Below are 16,978 nucleotides of genomic sequence, written 5' to 3' on the forward strand. Positions count from 1 at the left end.
CTGGACTAAACAGAGAAAATTCGAACAGTTGAACTGTGTCAGCCCAAACCTCCATCAAACCCAGGATCCTTTCTAACACCGGGTATCTCGGAAGGAGTGTAATGAAATGGTAAGCAAAGACAATTTCCCTGGTAAGCACTCCCAGCTTCCACATACCCAGTCTGTGGACTTCACGAGCTACACATCACCTCCGAAGCTCTTGACAGAAAGCATCCTTCCCCCCTTAATCCCACTGCCGATGGGGAGGAAGCTGGTGCTTGCTCCCTGCCTGCAGCTAAGCTTTAGGCTCCAAGTAAGAAGCTATCAGTCCCTAAAGCTTCAAAACCAGGATGCAAAATAAGTAATGCTCCTACGTGAAGGTCTGATCACTCTGTCCAAGATGAAATTAATGTAAATGACAAGAACAAACAAATCACCAGCTTGCTCTGGATGGTCTTCTGGTTTCTCAGTCTTTCATAGAAAACAGAGCAGTCAAGACTCACATGTAAATACAGCCATCCCTTTTCCTTTTAGTTCTTCTTCAGGCACCAAACAGAAAGAAAACGAGAGACAACTCAAGTTCCCACCTTTTCATAGGCCACATTTAATGCAGAAAGACGATTAATACTAGCCCAGGAAACCACCAGAACTGAGACAGAAGGTGGCAGTGACTTCATTGTCCTCTTCAGCATTTCCCCCAGACTTTTGGGAATAGGAAATGGAGAACTCGTGTTATTGAAATAAAGGCACAAAACCACACCTGAAGCCTAAGGGGGTCTTTTTCCCTTTTCAGATATACTCCATATGGCACGTGTTGGACAAATACTAATTAAGAATAGTAGAAGCATTTAATTTGTAGCAATGAACTTCAAAAGCAAGATCGAACTCCACAGTCTTCAGTCAGACTAGACTCTTCTTAAGGTCAATGGAAAGACTGCAGCAATGAGATGGGACTAATGAATTCCAGCACAACCAAAATACTTATAGAATCATAGAATCATAGAATATCCTGAGTAGGAAGGGACCCTTAAGGATCATCAAGTCCAACTCTTGACAGCGCACAGGTCTACCCAAAAGTTCAGTACTTTCCTTCCTGTGCCTTCGTACGGGCACGCGCAAGCACACACACATATGTGTTACATGATAAACTCACCTGTGGGGTTTTGTTTCTTCGCTTTTTTTGATGGAAACATGTTATTGATGACAAAAATACTACTTGCAGAAGTCCTACAGATGTGATTAAAACTATGTATTTGGATGGGAAAAAGGAAATGAACGGGACACAAAACATCCTGACCACCAGAGAATCCAGCTTTCTCACCAGTATGCTGCTCTGGAAGCCCATTGGCGGGGTCACCAGATTTTTAGTACGGCATTTTTAAGCTAAAACATAACGCACCATCAGTATAAATGTGAAGAGCTGGCACTGACCTGTCTGCTCTAGACACTAGAGCGCAGCCACCACCTCCACAGCTGGGACAGAGCACCTAGATCTCTAGAGATATAATCAGAAATTACCCACACCAGAACTGAGGAAAAACCGAGAGAGGCTTGCTTCTAATTTGAGCAATACAGAGCTTACCACATCAATGACGCAAGTTTGCCTACTTCTTTTAATTTACCACTTGTCTATAGATAAGGAGATAGATAAACGATGCGATGCAAAAGGTCAAGTAAACCATTAAATATAAAGTGAGCCCTTTTTAATTAAATGGCACGGCTGTAGTATATCGGCACTTTACAGCCTCAAATGAAATGAGTGTAGGACCACTCTCATTAGGAAGTGATCTTTCATCTCTGTCTCATGCCTGAGTTACAGAAAATACTCCCGATTAAATAAACTATATTAGAGTCCTTCTGTTTCTGCCTGCCTTCAGGAGGTGCGCTCATTAATGCCCAGCAGCAGGAGTGCTAAAATGTTTGTAATTTGCAGGTGCAGATGAGAATCCTCGCTCAGGCCACATTGTTCAAATGACAGCCCAATTTGTAGAAAACCGCTCACGCTGCAAGAATCCGCCACCTTCATGTCCTGTAGCTCCCAGCAAAAACACTGCCATCTAAATGCCTATTCTGGAATTAAAATAGTAATGAGAACAGAATATGAAAGGCTTGAACTTAATACAAACACTGAGCTCTGCAATTGGAGAAACTGAAAAAGAATAAATATTAAAGAAATCCAGAGTGATGAAAGTGTATTGTTCTTATTAACATACAAGCAGTAAACCGCTGCTCTAGGCAATGAAGCACTGAGCCTACGGCTACTTGAAGTGTCCTTCAGCCACGCAGCATCCTGCAGCCAACCCTCCTCTCCAGCCCATTCTCTTGAAGAGCTTTTCCCCTCCAGTTGGTGTTATTCCGACACTGCCAGCCCCACCAGCCCTTACTCGAACTGACCTCACATACATGTACTGAGATCTAAAACAATTCAGCGTGGAAGCACTTTCACCATGAACGTTTTTATCGCTACAGCATAGCGGACGGTATTTCAAGCGAACAAGCAATTTTCTACCCTCCTAAGATGACGTCAAAACACGACCAAAAAAAAAGGAACAAAAAGGAACAATAACTGTAGGCACGTAAAGGAACAGAAAACGCACGCTGCGACACCAGACCCGCAGAGGTGGCAGCTGGGCTATGTAACAGCTGTGTTTCACTGGATTAAAAAACAACTGGGGTTGTTGTTCAGTTGTCCCAGGCAAACATCAATTTAGATAATCATCATTTTCCCGTGCACATCCTGTTATAACACAGCAGACACGCCCACCCTCCCTCACAAAACTCTGCACAGCGTTGTTGTTAGCACATTTCTGCCTAGCCCAATAAAATCTCTCAAAAGAAGCACACTGGTGGGAATGAGAGGTTTCACACCACGTGGGATGCATATTTGGGCAGAAAGCATCTGATACGGACACAGCACTTGTCGATGCCCTCTTACAGGCTAACTTGTTGCCTTTTACCCAAATTGAGAAGAACGAACGTATCTAACAGGCACTCGTTTTCAGTGAGTAGACACAGGCACAAGAGTAATTCCAGGCATCAGAAAGCAAGCAATCTTTACCGATAACTCTTCCCAAATGATTTCACCTCCGCCTTCGCATTGAGGCTGTTCTGCCTCTGAGAAGCGTGGGCTTCCAAGACAATCGTGAAGCATTCGATAAAATGAGCCCACGACAAAGCCCATGTATGTGAAGAATCACAAGTTAGCTGAGAGAGGGAAGAACAGCAGCTCTCTTGCCATACCAGAAAATGCAAGAAGTTTGGGTTTTTCCCCCCATCAATGGCTGTCAGCAGAAACCCTGAAGAAAAGGCCTCTACCCTCCCCTGAAGAAGACAAAAAGGCTTCCATCCTCCTCAACTGATAGACTCCACGACCATCTTTCTGCTCTGACTTCTCACATAAAGGCAGACCCCTTTCACCAAGATCTATCGTCTCTTCCCTCCCAAGCAGCAGCAGTAATGCTTTGGGACCCCTTCTCCAGGTGACAACGGCGACTTGGTCAGGACAGGACCGCAGTCGGGTGACAGCCTGTAGGGACCCGGTGTGCCAGTGGCAGCCGTCAGCCCTCAAAGCACCCGCAGGTCGCTGCTGTTCCTCCCCAGAGCTTTGTGCTCTGAGCAATTTTATCTGCCGGTGGCACTGAGGTTTTCCCCCGCAAGCCTTTAGATCAGATTTTGATCGAATGGTTTCTTACCCGAAAAACATCCTCCAAAGGCGCAATGACTAATAACCACCAGCAGCAACGGGGCACTTCGCAACGTAGAAACAGCTTCAGGATGGGGTTTCAATAAACTGTGAAGGCAAGCAGAGCCAAACTACAACGCTACCGCCAGCTTCTTGGCTTAAACAGCAGGGAAATGAAATACCACAGTCGCTAGAAAAGCTGGTAGGAATATCAGTGTGATTTCTAGTGGAAACGAGAGGAGGAAGAGGGCTAAGAAATGCTTTCCTGTGCGATGTTTTGGGTGCATTTCCCGTGCTGGATATCAAATGCTCAGTTCTCCCACAGTACTTATGTACATCCTGATTAATATTTTACCAGGGACATACTGCTGTATTCATTACAGATGGTAACACCCTCACTATTCGCAAAAAATAAATCAAATACAATATTTATACTCCTCGTGATGAATTTTCGTTGTCATTTAGCCAACGTACAGTTTGTTCTGAAGCAGAAGAGTGAGCGGGACACTTCCAGCACATTCGGTAAATTCAAGAGCCTGCCGCCACCAAAAGGAAAAGAGTGGAATTACTCTAGATGTAACAAGCCTTTTTTTTTTTTCCTGAAACCACAGGAAGTAACTCAGCAAATTAAATTTACATGAGGAGGAGACAAATTTAGTATTTTGATCAGGATGAAGATGTCTTTGAGAACCGAAAACGCTCAGGGTGAGAATTTGCAGGAGCGGATCTCCCCCCCTTTCTTAAGGCTTTGTAAATGTCTGGGATTGGGGCTGGGAAATATGCGAGCAGAAAGTTAAATGTAATTGACAAAACATTGAGATGATACAGTTCTCCCCGGCCAGCCTTCCTGGAGTTTTGTTCTACCTTCTAGGAAATTCCACACAAGAAATGAAACGTAAAAAAAAGTAAATGTCATTAGAGACAAATGCAATAAGGAAACGCTGTTTCGCTATGGAATAAAGTTGGGACTTTAGAAAGAGGCCAGATTATTCATGCACATTCTGCAGTAAAACATACGCAGATCTATGGGGAGGAAAAGAAACAGCTAGAAGAAGTGGATTATCAAGACAGCTTTTATAAATAAAATAAAATACAAGACTATACAAAGACCAGGAAAAAATAAGTCTTATTGCTCCAGTAAACGGGATACACTTTTGGGGACTCTATTCATTTCCACACATTTCACAGGTGCCGTGCTTTCCACATGCTTGAGAAGTTACCATGCTTCGTACACACGGAATGCGGGAGGGTACAGCAAAGTCCTTCACCTTATTTATATAAGCTCTAACAGAAATAAGTGGCTGATTTATGCATGGACTCATTCAGAGTACTGATTTATGATTACTACTTAGAGGACGTAAAGTACTACAGCAATTAAATAGTCACAAGGCCAATGAATCTCTCTGCTTCTCACAATGAACTGACAGCATGCGTATGCGTCAAAAAAAAAAAAGAGAGAGGGGAGCGAGGTACTGTTCATCCCATCCAGGTTAGGCGTTTACAATTCCTACAGAGACAACAGAAGACAATAAAAGACATCTTCTCCATATCGACCATGTAAAGAACCTGGGCTCTCAAATGAGTTATCTGAAAACAAACAGCATGGCTACTGCCCAGCACAATATATTTGGTGTGATTAAGTATTATCATTAATGGAGACACAAAAAGTTATGTCTTCTTCTAAACTTCAGGTACAGATCACTGCTACACAAGGGAATTGGCTGCACGAGCAAGTTCTCTGACTCTCTGCTCCTGTTCTGCTGTTTGTTGCCCTTGCCTTACCCAGAGAAAGAAGAAAAAAACACAGAAAAAACACAAGCATTGGTGTTAACACTTTAATCATGCACATTTTTCACAATGAATTAAATATAAGGACTGGAATAGATTTACTCAGCCATTGACAAGGAAGGGACAACACATCCTCAGGGAGAGGTTGCTCCTCCAGGTGCTGGGGAGACACTAGCATCCAAGATGTGTGTCCAAAGAGTAAGATGTTACATATAAAGGAACACTTTTCAAGTCTACACAACACATACACTTATAATCATAGAGATACTAAAAGTATTCCAGGCAACTCCCTGACGTATGCAAGGATGTGTTTTCTGGTTCTCAGTTGTTGAAGATTTAGTTCAGCAACTTGAAGGGCCAAGGCAACTTTACCTTCAAGTCTCTCCATGCCACATTGTTCAAACAACAGGGAACGGCTCACGCTGTATTTATTCTGTGTGATGGCTTCAAATGAGACAATCGATGCCACAGGCAGAGATTTGTAAGCTAGCTCTGAGAACTGAAACGGAAGCATCACAAATAATACCTAGGCCAACGGGTAGACAAAAGCTTAAGCCTCCCTACTTCCAAAGCATAACTTCTACCTCCCCACACTGACTGAAGTGGGAGAGACACGGCCCTCTAAACAACCTAAAAGCCAAGGGACTTTTTCAGGATCTCTGTGATTCATCATCCTGAAGTATCCACAGGACTTACACGTTACTTCCTTTAAGTGCCCCACTAGAAATAACCAAAATCCATGCCTACTCATCCTGAAGTTGTGCCTGAACAAAGTATTGCTTATTGCTTAGCTTAAAACTTCAACTTCAAAGTGCACCGATCTGTATAAAGTTTGACTGTTTCCCAGGAATTTCACCCATACGATGAGCATACTTCTGGGCATGAAGGCAAGGAGACACACACCTGATAACAACGAGATGCTACCTTGAATTGGAAAGTGTCACCTCAAAGACCACAGGTGTTATCAGTTTGGGTTCTTAAAGCAGCACCTGGGGAACATGAAATCCTTTCCCCAGCAGATTGCCATCCTCCTAACCTGCATGCTGGTGTTACAACAATGAATAAACATCACACAATTTTAATCATGTTTTCTGGGGCCTGAATTACCATTATGTAAAGAACATCTCAACTATGTTTGAATAAGACTTGTCTTTGAGAGGGAAAACAAAAGCACACACAGACACAACCAGAAAGTCTTAAGTCCTGCAGGAATCAGACCTTCAGACTCAGACAGCAATATTCATTTCAGCATTTTCAGGGTATCACCTGAATTTGATCATTAAAGAAACTATGGACTCTACATAAAAGCAGAAAATAAGCGCTAGCATCCTCATCAAATTCCAAATCTATCAGCTATGTTTGCCTAAGTTTCTCTAGCTATGTCCTCTGGATGTGGCACTGTCTTTTCTTCTGGCCTCAAATACATCATTTTGGCTGAGCAGCTGTCAAGCTTCAGTCATGGCTAAAGAGCTAAATATTCCTGTAAAGAGAAAAAACAGTGCATGCACAGAGTTTGGAGAACATTCCTATGAAGTTAGCATTTATCTGAAGTTACTACACTACAGAACTGCATTGAAATTAGTAGAAAAATGCTACTTGTATTTGCTGGTCATCTGTCAGAGGTAGTCAAAAGCACCTCAAAAAAAAAACACTCTACCACCAAACAATCTACAAAAAAAAAGGTGGGTCAAAAATAAGAAAGGGACATAACCATCTGAAAAATGGCCATCAGAACAGAGCACGGTGAATAATACAGTAAAATCTAGCTTACACAAATTTAGAGGAAACCAATTTCAAAAATAAAACAGAAGAGTGAATCAGAAATTCTAATCTAGAAAATCTAGAGAAAAAGTTTGACATATCAGCCAAAATACATAGTACGGAAAAAAAATAGAAAGCATTCATCTATTTTTTTTTAGAGAATACCATAGAGCAGAAAGTTCGGTTTTTATGGCTTTTTGTTTTGTCTCCCACTGGTCCTGTGGCTGTCGAGTAGAACTCGAAACATCCTGGCTTTGAGCCAAGGATTCAGGCCATGACACTTGTGGGACATTGGTAATGCCAGTCACCATCACCCCCTAAGAGGGAACAGAGAACAGACAGTGGGTCTGAGGCACTCCAGTTTGCTGCCCACTGTACAAACTGACACTGATTTTGTTTTTCTTCAGTGAACTGATGAAAGAACTCACCTCGCTCCCTGCTCCCCTTCACTCGCTACTCCTGGCTACGCAGTCCAAGCTGCCTCCTTCATTCACTTCTGACACTCAGCTGATCTTTTCATGAGACAATTTAGCCTCAGGAGCTTCAGTCGTTCTGTTTCTCTTCCTCCCTTTGAGTTATTCAGCAACCTGACAGCCAACTGTCCGCTCACCGAGTGGTCCAGAAAGCACTGCAGTTGTCAGAAGGAAGCGGCAGTGGGTATGGCCAAAAGGGGGCAAAAACAACCACTTTTTGAATCATAGAATGGTTTGGGGTGGATTTTGGCAATAATATATTTCTCAATTAGCATACTGCATCTTGCAGGACACCAGGCAGATCTGACTGCTGTGGCTATCAAGGCAGTTGTCTTCAGGCATGAACGACAATAAAGAAATTACAAATCAAAGTGGTATGTTTCACATACACATACCTGATGGACAAACTGGGGGATGCTGCTGCTAACCATGCTGTGAGCACGGTGTAATTATGAAAGACTAAGCTGGAGTTGGTGACTGCTGCTGTGTGGTCAGGAATTAGAGCAGCACCTGCTGTGCTAACACGGGTGTCAGTGCTACGATACCACCTCCTGGTACAGAGTTAGGGATGGAGAAACAAAGACGTTTTACAGTCTTTTGAAATGAATACACACTTTTGACCTTGTAAGAAATAAAAATACAGGGAGAAGTAAAGCCAGTATCTTCTAGTTTTTTGGACGTTTTCCTGCCATACAAAATGATCTAAGGTAATTCCAAGTATTTCTTAGAGGGCTGTAACTTCACATATAATGGTTTTAAGGAGAGATGAATAATCTTCATAACACAAGCGGCATCCAGTAATAACAGTACGTACTGACAGAGGACAAAGCAGATGTTGCAGCTTTACTTAGATGCCAAGGAACGTTTCAGAAAGAAAGCCCCCCGCAATACAAGAAGTTCGCTGCTACATACTGGGATGCGGGCGTCCAACACCCAGATTAACACCCCACTCCCGCTCCTCCTCACAGGAGCACCCCGAACAGCTCCGTGCCGAGCCCCGGGACCCCCCGAGCCCCCAAACCCGCGGGCGGTACCTGCAGGAGGCCGCCCATCTTGGCGCGCAGGGCCGCGAACTCCTCGGGCGCCGCCTCGGGGTAGAGCTGCCCGCGGAGCAGCTCGGCCGTCAGGGCCGCGTTGCCGTGGTAGGCGGCCTGCGCGATGCCGCTGAGCAGAGCGCCCAGCGCCTTGCAGCCCTCCGATCCTGCTCCCGCTGCCTGCTGCTGCTGCTGCTGCTGCTGGTCGGCCATTTTGGAGGGGCGGCCCCAGCGCCTCGGCCCGCCCCGCTCCGGGCTCTCGGCTGGCGCCTGGCGGCCGGGGCTCGGCCCCGCGGTGGTCCCCGCTGCTGGCCGGGGCTCTGCACCTTCCTCACAGGGTGAAAGCAAGCTCTGTCCGTGAGGAGGAGCTCATGTTTTCGTGGTTAGAGCCGACACGCTTCCACCTGCAGCGCAGAGCCGTGCCTGAGGTAGCATTCACGCGTTGGGCAAGGAGAAACGGAAGGCTGATTTTCTTCTTCACGAGTGTCAGATGGATTATGTGCTCCGGCAGGCTGATGGTAAAGATCAAGTACCAAACAAATCCGTGACTGGAAGAGCAGCAGCTCTAAAAGCAACAGCTCTAAAAGCAGCTCTAGCAGAACTTTATTTAACACAAATGTTTAGGCACATACTACCAGGTAATCGTACCTTTGACATACCAACACAAGTAGTGACAAGTGTAATGACACACACCACCGTGGATCCTTCACTGTTATCCCTTCACTATAATAAATTCACTAATGTAATTATAACATTCACTATTCTCACCACTATTTTTCCACGCCCTGACAATTACATGCGATGTTTCAAAGTTATCCGTGAATTAAAAAAAGAGCTATCCCCCAGAAGCCACAACCAAAGAGGAATGACCCAATGCAGTGCAATAAATCTCTGCGTTTTGAACTGTACTTGAATTAAAATATTCCACTTTTAGTAAATATTCAGGTATTTTAAGGGAACTTCCATAGGATGTGCTTTGTATCCCTTTGTTGTAAGACACAAGGTAAACCACAAAACGTGGGGACAGCTCAGAAAGAGGCACTAATAAAAATCAAGCGTTTTCTCTGTGCACCATTCTATACAAGTTCAAATATAAAAAATATTAAAATGTTTTATATATACAGGCATATACAGTCACAAAAGAGACTACGTGCTCTCAAAGGAGATGCCTATAGCAGTGTTCTTCTGTTAATACAGTGGTATCATATACCACCTGATTTCAGTTAATTAAGCCTTTCATTGTTGTACTTTTATGACATACAAGAAATACCACATGTTCCTCTAAAATATAAAATATAAATTATGATCAATACAGTCTGTTCTGCCCCCTCGAACAGTCTGTTCTTTATTCTGTATCTTTCTGAAAGCATAGAACTGGCAAAGAACACAGATGAGGTGCCTGTATCTGAGTGGGATTGCTGTATACCTCTTGAAGCTGGAGGAACAGGAAAAATCAACAGGATGTGCACCTATAATTTTCTTTCAATTTCTCCATTAATTTGGACAATTGTTAACACGCTCACTTTCTCCAGTGGAGCTAGAATTAATGGCACCTACACAAGCTTTAAAGAAACTGGAGACAAAGGAGATGCAGTCTGCTTCGATCACTAGAAATTAGTAGTATAGTCAGAGGAGTGTATCTCCATGCCTAATTTGGCTACAGACTCTCCAATGCACAGCCAACCATTCCCAGACTCAGAACACTTCTCTGGTGAGAACACTTGCTCCTATTTAAAAATAAAATAAATATGGGCAGAGGGGAAGGGGCAGGGGGAAGTAATAACCCTTCAATGGGCTACCCATATCACCATGGAAAATGAAATAACATTTGCTCTCACTCCGGCTTAAATTTCTAGAGATTCTGCTCCTCGATGACATTCTTTCTTCTGCTGCAAGCTGAAATGTGTCATTAAGTCCTAATAAGCAATGCTGCTTTATTGACTTAGGTTGAGGTACAATTTGCTCTTATAATTGCTTTTTCTTCTCAGATCTGTTCAGTTCATTGCATGAGGATGGCAAAACAGCTGCGGAAAAGTGCCTACTTCTGACTTCAAAACCAGTATAAAATTACTCAAAATGCACATGGCAGCAACCAGTGACCTGTGTCTTTAAGAATATTATTTATTTGATTTTGTAAACAACCTTAATTTTAAACAAATTAAAAATACATTGAAAATTCTCTATTTATATACACAGTACATGTTCAAACTTCACTTCATTGTGATGCCATGGTTTAAGCAGAAAAAACAGGTTTCTATCCAAAAGCCCAGTTGCATTACAACCATCTTCTGCAGTACAGCAAACCATCCTGCCAAGGCACGGTCCTTTCAATAATACTTCATTTGTTATTTATCACCTGAACCGTTTTCCGGCCGTAGTGGTAATAGCTATACGCAGATGTTACCGTCGTGAACGCTGTGATGCACCTTTGGGAAAAACAGGTCCTGTAAGTCAGGTGAGTGCGAGTACGACAGTAATGTTAACACTTGTTTTAAAGAAGGGAAGACAATGATCTGCTTCGGTATTTGCAGCCTAAAGAATTTTTACCAGCGTGATAAGTGACTGATGTGAGAAACCATCCCGTGGTTGCACAAAAGGGGAGCATTCAAATAATAGGAATGACTTGAACTTATATTTTAACAAGCACCAAAGCTAAAGCACAAGTTTTGGATTCAGCCTTTTTTGTTCCCTTCCTGGGCATATTAGGTATTTCTAAATGAGCAGTGCTCCTCTCTGTCAAAGGCTGGCACCATTCACGCGTGAGTCACTGTTGCAGTCCTGCCCCTCGCTACCACTGCCAGGCTCGCTGACATCATTGTTAGAGCATTCCTACAGTATCCTGGTAAGTTATACCTCACATTTCTTCATTACTCACTATGTGGGAACTCTCTCAGAATTCCAGAGAAATAGCAAGGTAAGCGTCTTTCACAGATGCAATTTCGGGTTCGGCTTTCCAACAGGATGAAAACCACACTTGACTATTAAGATAAAGGTTCCTAGTTCCTTAAAAGCTTTGTGTCTGTTTTTCTGTTTGTTTTTTAAAAAAAGACAAGTAACACTGCATCTTCCACTACTTTAAACCAAGTTAGGAAGTAATGCAGCTATCTGCAGTCCAGCCTCTTTGTTCCAAACTCTTGCCTAAGAGCTGAGGATAAATAATGCCACAATTAATTGTTCAGGTCTGCAATGACCGTGACGGGAAAGGTCATTATTTAAAGAAGTACACTCCCATTGGCCTGTTTTCATTCGATCTCTCCCCTTTCCTCCCCTTCCTTTCTATAGTCCAGGAGGAATCAGTGCCTTCTTCAGGTGCTTTTCAAAGAGGCTTCAGAAACCAAGATTTCAAGATAGTAGGTAGAGCATAAAGCAAAAGTAAGAAAATACCTCCTGTCTATTTTGACATCAAGATTGCTTTTCCAGGGACACTAACGGCATGAACATACAAAGAACACATGCATCCTTTCTTCTCACTCCCTTCTTTTATACTGATCTGAATATACACTTTGCCTGTGTACACCGTCTCTATTCTCAAGACTTGTTTCTTAGCTGTTATTCCTGGATCTTATCTGGTCTCAAAGTAAGTACCAATAAATATATAGCTGCTGTGTCAGTTAAGAATAAACGTGCAAAAAATTCAGCCATAAGGGGTCTATGACATCATTTGGGCACAGTATTTTTGTTCCGCACAATTAGGTTAATCTCTATTACCAGTTTCTTAAGGAGTACATTAAATTATCGGGAAAAAAAATGAAGAGACAAGTTACCATAACGTCTGCAGGTATATGCTGTCCACATAATTGAAAACAGGTGCTGCTAAAGAAGCTGCCACCAAAATTAGCTGAACGGCTGTATTCATCTGATAAAAGCAAGATTAGAAGTGTGATCAAAATAAAGTGCACTCTCTAAGGAATACCAATATACACTTTTATTACTTGTTTAAGTAAGAGTCTATATACTACTACTTAAAAAGTACCAGAAAAAATATTTTAAAACATCTTTTAACGAACCATCTTACGCGTTTGAGGTTGCCTCCAAATTAGTTGGCACTACTTTGAAACTGCACTCAGCAGCAGAAGGAAACAGCCCCCTCCCTCCAGACTACGCCTCGCCCCAACTATGGGGAAATTTATCTTTTCTAATGACTTACTACTCTTACCTTGCTAATGAACGTTGGTTTTAGTTGGGCTGTAGCATAACAGGGATTAAAATACCTGCTGAGTGTTCTCTGTTAGGAGAGAAAAGGGGAAAAAGGGCAATTCTAGCAGGTTCAGTCTGATACACCTCTTAAGCTATCAACCCATTTTTTGAGCAACCATCAAGAGGGAAAAATCTATTGGTTACAACTTGTTAAACGCTTACTCATGTTATATACAAGTAAAGTATGTTAAAATAAGATTCAATCACAGTAAAAAATGATTACATGTTCATAGAACTTTGTTTAATGCTACAAACTTACCGGTGGAGAAAGAGTTTTGTATCGCACATAAAAAACAGCAGCGATAAGTGCTACATCCCTCAGAATGATCATGGAAGTAAGTGAAACTGAAAAAACAAGCCAACAGGATCTAGTGAAAAATCATGTCCACGACTAAGAACAAAATAAAACAAAGAGAGCACAACACATGAAGCAAGAAGAAATAACCACCTTCAACTTCTAAACAAGTTTTAGGTACGACTGAAGATTTTTAATGTGACTTCTGAAAGGGTTTCATGTGAAGTCTTAAATCAATCCAGTCTGAGAAATGTTTTGATGTAACTGCTAACTACTACTGCTTTGAAGAAATTACACTTGAAAACAGCAGCAATGCTTTTTGTTTTGTAGATCTTGGGGGGGGGGCAGAGGTGGTTTTTTTTTGTTCAGGTATCTATCAGCAGCAAATAGCAAAGTACAACTGGCAAAACAAAAGTTTTGAGCAATACACAGTTTTCCTTCCAAAAACAGAAGAAATATTATCATACATAGGATTAACTTCTATACCTAACACAGCATTGGCAAGTAATAACATTTTCTCACCTGGGATAAGATTTGCACAAGTTAGGCTTACGTAGAGCACGCTGATGAGAATTTTATCTGCCAGAGGATCAAGAGCACTTCCCAAGGCTGATTTCTGATTAGCCCAATTTCGTGCAATAAATCCATCCAACTAGGAAAAACAAAATTCAATGTTTTTGTATTAAAGAGTTAAGAATATAGTAGTTTTTATATCTTCTGTTACAGAAAGATTTCCTGAATGACATGACACAGGACAGCTAGTTTAACTTTGATGAGATATGACACCTGTTAGCTGACACTTGTATCACTTTTTTTTTTCCCCACATTGCATTCCAGATTCTGGAAGCCTTCAAACGTACTCAACTCTCATTATTTGAAACAAAAATGAAAAAGATGTTTTAAAGTGCACACCTCAAATTGTCAGTTTTTGCTCTGATGGGTGCACTAGGTGCGCCCGCAAACCCGACAGACCTCTAGGTGCACAAGCGCTGGCCGGGCAGTGCCCACGTGGGGATGGGCAGGGAACCAACCCAGATACCCTCAGTGCTCCACCAGCACCAAGTCCCCTTTGGGTGCGAGAGCTCACCACGGCGTCACAAGGGACATATACAGCATTTCTAGAAAATGATGAGCATAAAAAGGTGTCTGTTCCTATAGTTTGCTCATTCCCATTCTATGCTGACTCTCAATTCCAATGCACATCGATGGGGTCACCACAACCCACGCTATCCCCAAAGCATTTCCAAACGAATGCAAACACACCAAATCCGTTACTCCAGCCAAAACGAAGACACCGAGTGCCACATTGAAATTTTCTTCAACGATCAAATAGCCTAAGACCGGCGCCAGACCCATCCTCGCCATTGACAGTATGTTTGGGATCGTCCACGGGTTTTCATACTGCAACGCAAGAAAAGAGAAACTTCAGGACAGGAAGGCAGAGTCTAATTAAGCACGTAACGACAGCAGCCAAGGTAAACAGGGGGCTGAGGCAGGGAAGCCCTGCAGATGTTGGCAGCGAGCTGCCATTTGGGCAGGACGCAAAGCATCTAACTAGTGAACATTAACCAAGGCTTTGGGTCTGAAAGTAGGACACCCTGACAGAAGACCCCCCTGACAGAAAGACCCCCATGACAGAAAGACCTCCCCTGACGGATTTCCCTGACAAAAAGACCCCTCCAACAGAAGATTCCCCTGACAGAAATACTCTCCCTGACAGAAGATCCCCTGACAGAAAGACCCCCCCTACAGAAGATCCTGTGACAGAACGACCCCCCTGACAGAAAGACCTCCCCTGACAGATTCCCTGACAGAAAGACCCCCCCCAATAGAAGACCCCCCCCGACAAAAAGACCCCCCCGACAGAAGATTCCCGTGACAGAAAGACCCCCCCCCGCCACCCCCAATCCCCTCACGCACCATCTCGGCGCAGCGCCCCGCCCCGCTCCCCTGCCGGCACGGCTCCTGCGGAGCGGGGCCGCCGCTACCGGCCCTCCGGTGCCCGGCCCCGCTGCCGACGAGGCTCCATACGGCGGCGGCGGCGGGGAACGTCGGCGGGAGAGGCGGCGGCGGCGGCGGCCGCTGGCGGTGGCGCAGGAGCCGCTGGGGCTGCCCCAGGGCCCCCCCCAGGCAGAACCCGCCGCCGTTGCCATGGCGCCGCCCCCCGGCCCCGGGCCGGCTCCCCAGAGGCCTGGCCCCGCCGCCGCCGCCGCCGTCCCCCGGTCGCCTCCTCCCCGCGGTGCGGAGGAGCCCCCAGAGCCCCCTGCCGAGCCAAGCGGCGGCCAGCATGGTGCGAGGCGCCCGCTACTCGCGCTGCGGCCCTGCCCGCCCGAGCCAGCGGCCTCCCGCCGCCGCCGCCACCGCCGCCATGGGCCCGGGGACAGGGGGCGGGCGGCGCCGTGCGGCCGCGCACCGGGACGGGGGGGGGCCGGGGCTGGGGCCGGGGCCGGGGCGGTGTTTGGCGGCGCTTTGCGGCAGCCCCCGCCGCTTTACGGCAGGCGGGGAGGCGCCCTACCTGCGGGCGGGAGGCGGCCATGAGGGGGGCGCCCCGCTGCAGCGCCCGGGGCTTGGGGTGCTGGGGGGTGGCGGCGGTGCTCCGAGGGCGAAAGCGGGGTTTTGTGCTCGGTGCGGGCTCGTAGCGCTCTCAGCCGTGTTTGCTTTGGCTCGAGGGAGAAGAAGAAGAGTTTACTTTGCCGGCTCCCGTAACGTGCTTGTCCCTGCCCCCTTTCCCTGCGAAGAATGGTGATTTTAACTCGGTGCTGGGCTCGGTTCAGCCCAAATTAAGGCTGGAGCCCCTGTGCTCACACACTTTGATTACACACAGTGGTCAGGAACTGGTAAAAGAACTGAAAACCCCTAAAAAAGCAACCTGTCACAGTAAGCTACTAAACTCTTTTCACCACCAGGGTGAAAGACAATGGAGAAATACCGTTTGCTTACTCTGTGACCTTCATAACTTATTACTTCAGTCACACCAACGGAGAGGTGCCCCTCAATGGAAGACAGGAGTGAAGCAAGATAATGTGGAGCCGGCCCTGTGAATGCGTTACAAGTGTGGAGACGACACGAAATGGCTATAGGGCCAGGCAGAGGGACCCCAGCAGGCTGGAGAGTTGGGCTGGCAGAATCCTGATGAAGCTGAGTAAAGAGAAATATCAAGTCCTGCACCTCAGAAGGAACAAGCCCACGTGGAAGCACTGCAGAAGTGAAAGATGCACCTCGGCAGTGAAGCAGACACCAAGCTCACCCTGAGCCAGCAAAGCATCAGGGGCTGTGTTAAACTGGGTGCCTGTAGAGGGAGAGAAAAAAAGCCTCCTGCCTTGGATCCAGGTCTCCCCTGTCTGAGAGGGACGTACAGGAGTGAGTCCCATGCAGAGCTGCAATGATCAAAGGACTGGAGCTTATTTGATAACATGGGGACATGGGGCTGGGACTGCTGAGCCTGGAAGAGAGAAGGTTGTGGGCGATAATATTAATGTGTATCAACAGCAGACTGAGGGAACAAAGAAGAGTGAGTCAAACTTCTCAATAGTGCTGAGTGACAGACAGGACAAGCAGCAATGGCAATGAAACTCAAGGTGGCCCTGCTTGAGGAGTGTGGTGGGTCCAGATCAACTCAGAGTCCTTTCCAAGCTCAGCCAGAACTCCAGAGAGCAGGGCTAGGTGAGGCAGAACCCTGCCTCTGAAATTCCCATTCTGTGTTTTATCCCTTGTGCCCTACTACCCTAGGTTATAGTGTACGAAGTTGAAGAAAAGTCACTTAATGGAA

General features: G+C 45.2%; 2 protein-coding genes across 4 annotated transcripts in view; both read right to left on the reverse strand.

The window, feature by feature from the left end:
• Positions 1-8,963, reverse strand: part of COMMD1 (copper metabolism domain containing 1) — a 78,064-nt gene extending 69,101 nt beyond the window's left edge. Inside the window, exon 1 of one of the 2 annotated variants that reach the window (XM_048048362.2) lies at positions 8,718-8,963. In XM_048048362.2, the coding sequence (XP_047904319.1) occupies positions 8,718-8,930 (213 nt within the window). In that variant the 5' untranslated portion in view covers positions 8,931-8,963. Of the gene's footprint in view, positions 1-3,671; positions 3,825-8,717 lie in introns of those variants that run through there. The other variant, XM_066993485.1, reaches the window with a different exon arrangement.
• A 1,857-nt stretch (positions 8,964-10,820) lies between these two features.
• On the reverse strand, positions 10,821-15,638 carry CRLS1 (cardiolipin synthase 1). Of its 2 annotated transcripts, XM_066993482.1 has the most exons (7): positions 15,130-15,629; positions 14,473-14,610; positions 13,732-13,861; positions 13,174-13,259; positions 12,874-12,942; positions 12,482-12,573; positions 10,821-11,143 (listed from the first exon to the last, which is right to left on the reverse strand). In XM_066993482.1, the coding sequence occupies exons 1-7, from the start codon at positions 15,496-15,498 to the stop codon at positions 11,056-11,058; spliced, it is 972 nt and encodes a 323-aa protein (XP_066849583.1). In that variant the 5' UTR covers positions 15,499-15,629; the 3' UTR covers positions 10,821-11,055. The 2 variants fall into 2 exon arrangements, with proteins under 2 accessions (XP_066849583.1, XP_066849584.1); XM_066993483.1 differs by lacking the exon at positions 12,874-12,942 and having other exon boundaries at positions 15,130-15,638.
• Positions 15,639-16,978: the final 1,340 nt, after the last annotated feature.

Source organism: Anser cygnoides, chromosome 3 (assembly GCF_040182565.1).
Source record: "Anser cygnoides isolate HZ-2024a breed goose chromosome 3, Taihu_goose_T2T_genome, whole genome shotgun sequence".
Lineage (NCBI taxonomy): Eukaryota > Metazoa > Chordata > Aves > Anseriformes > Anatidae > Anser > Anser cygnoides.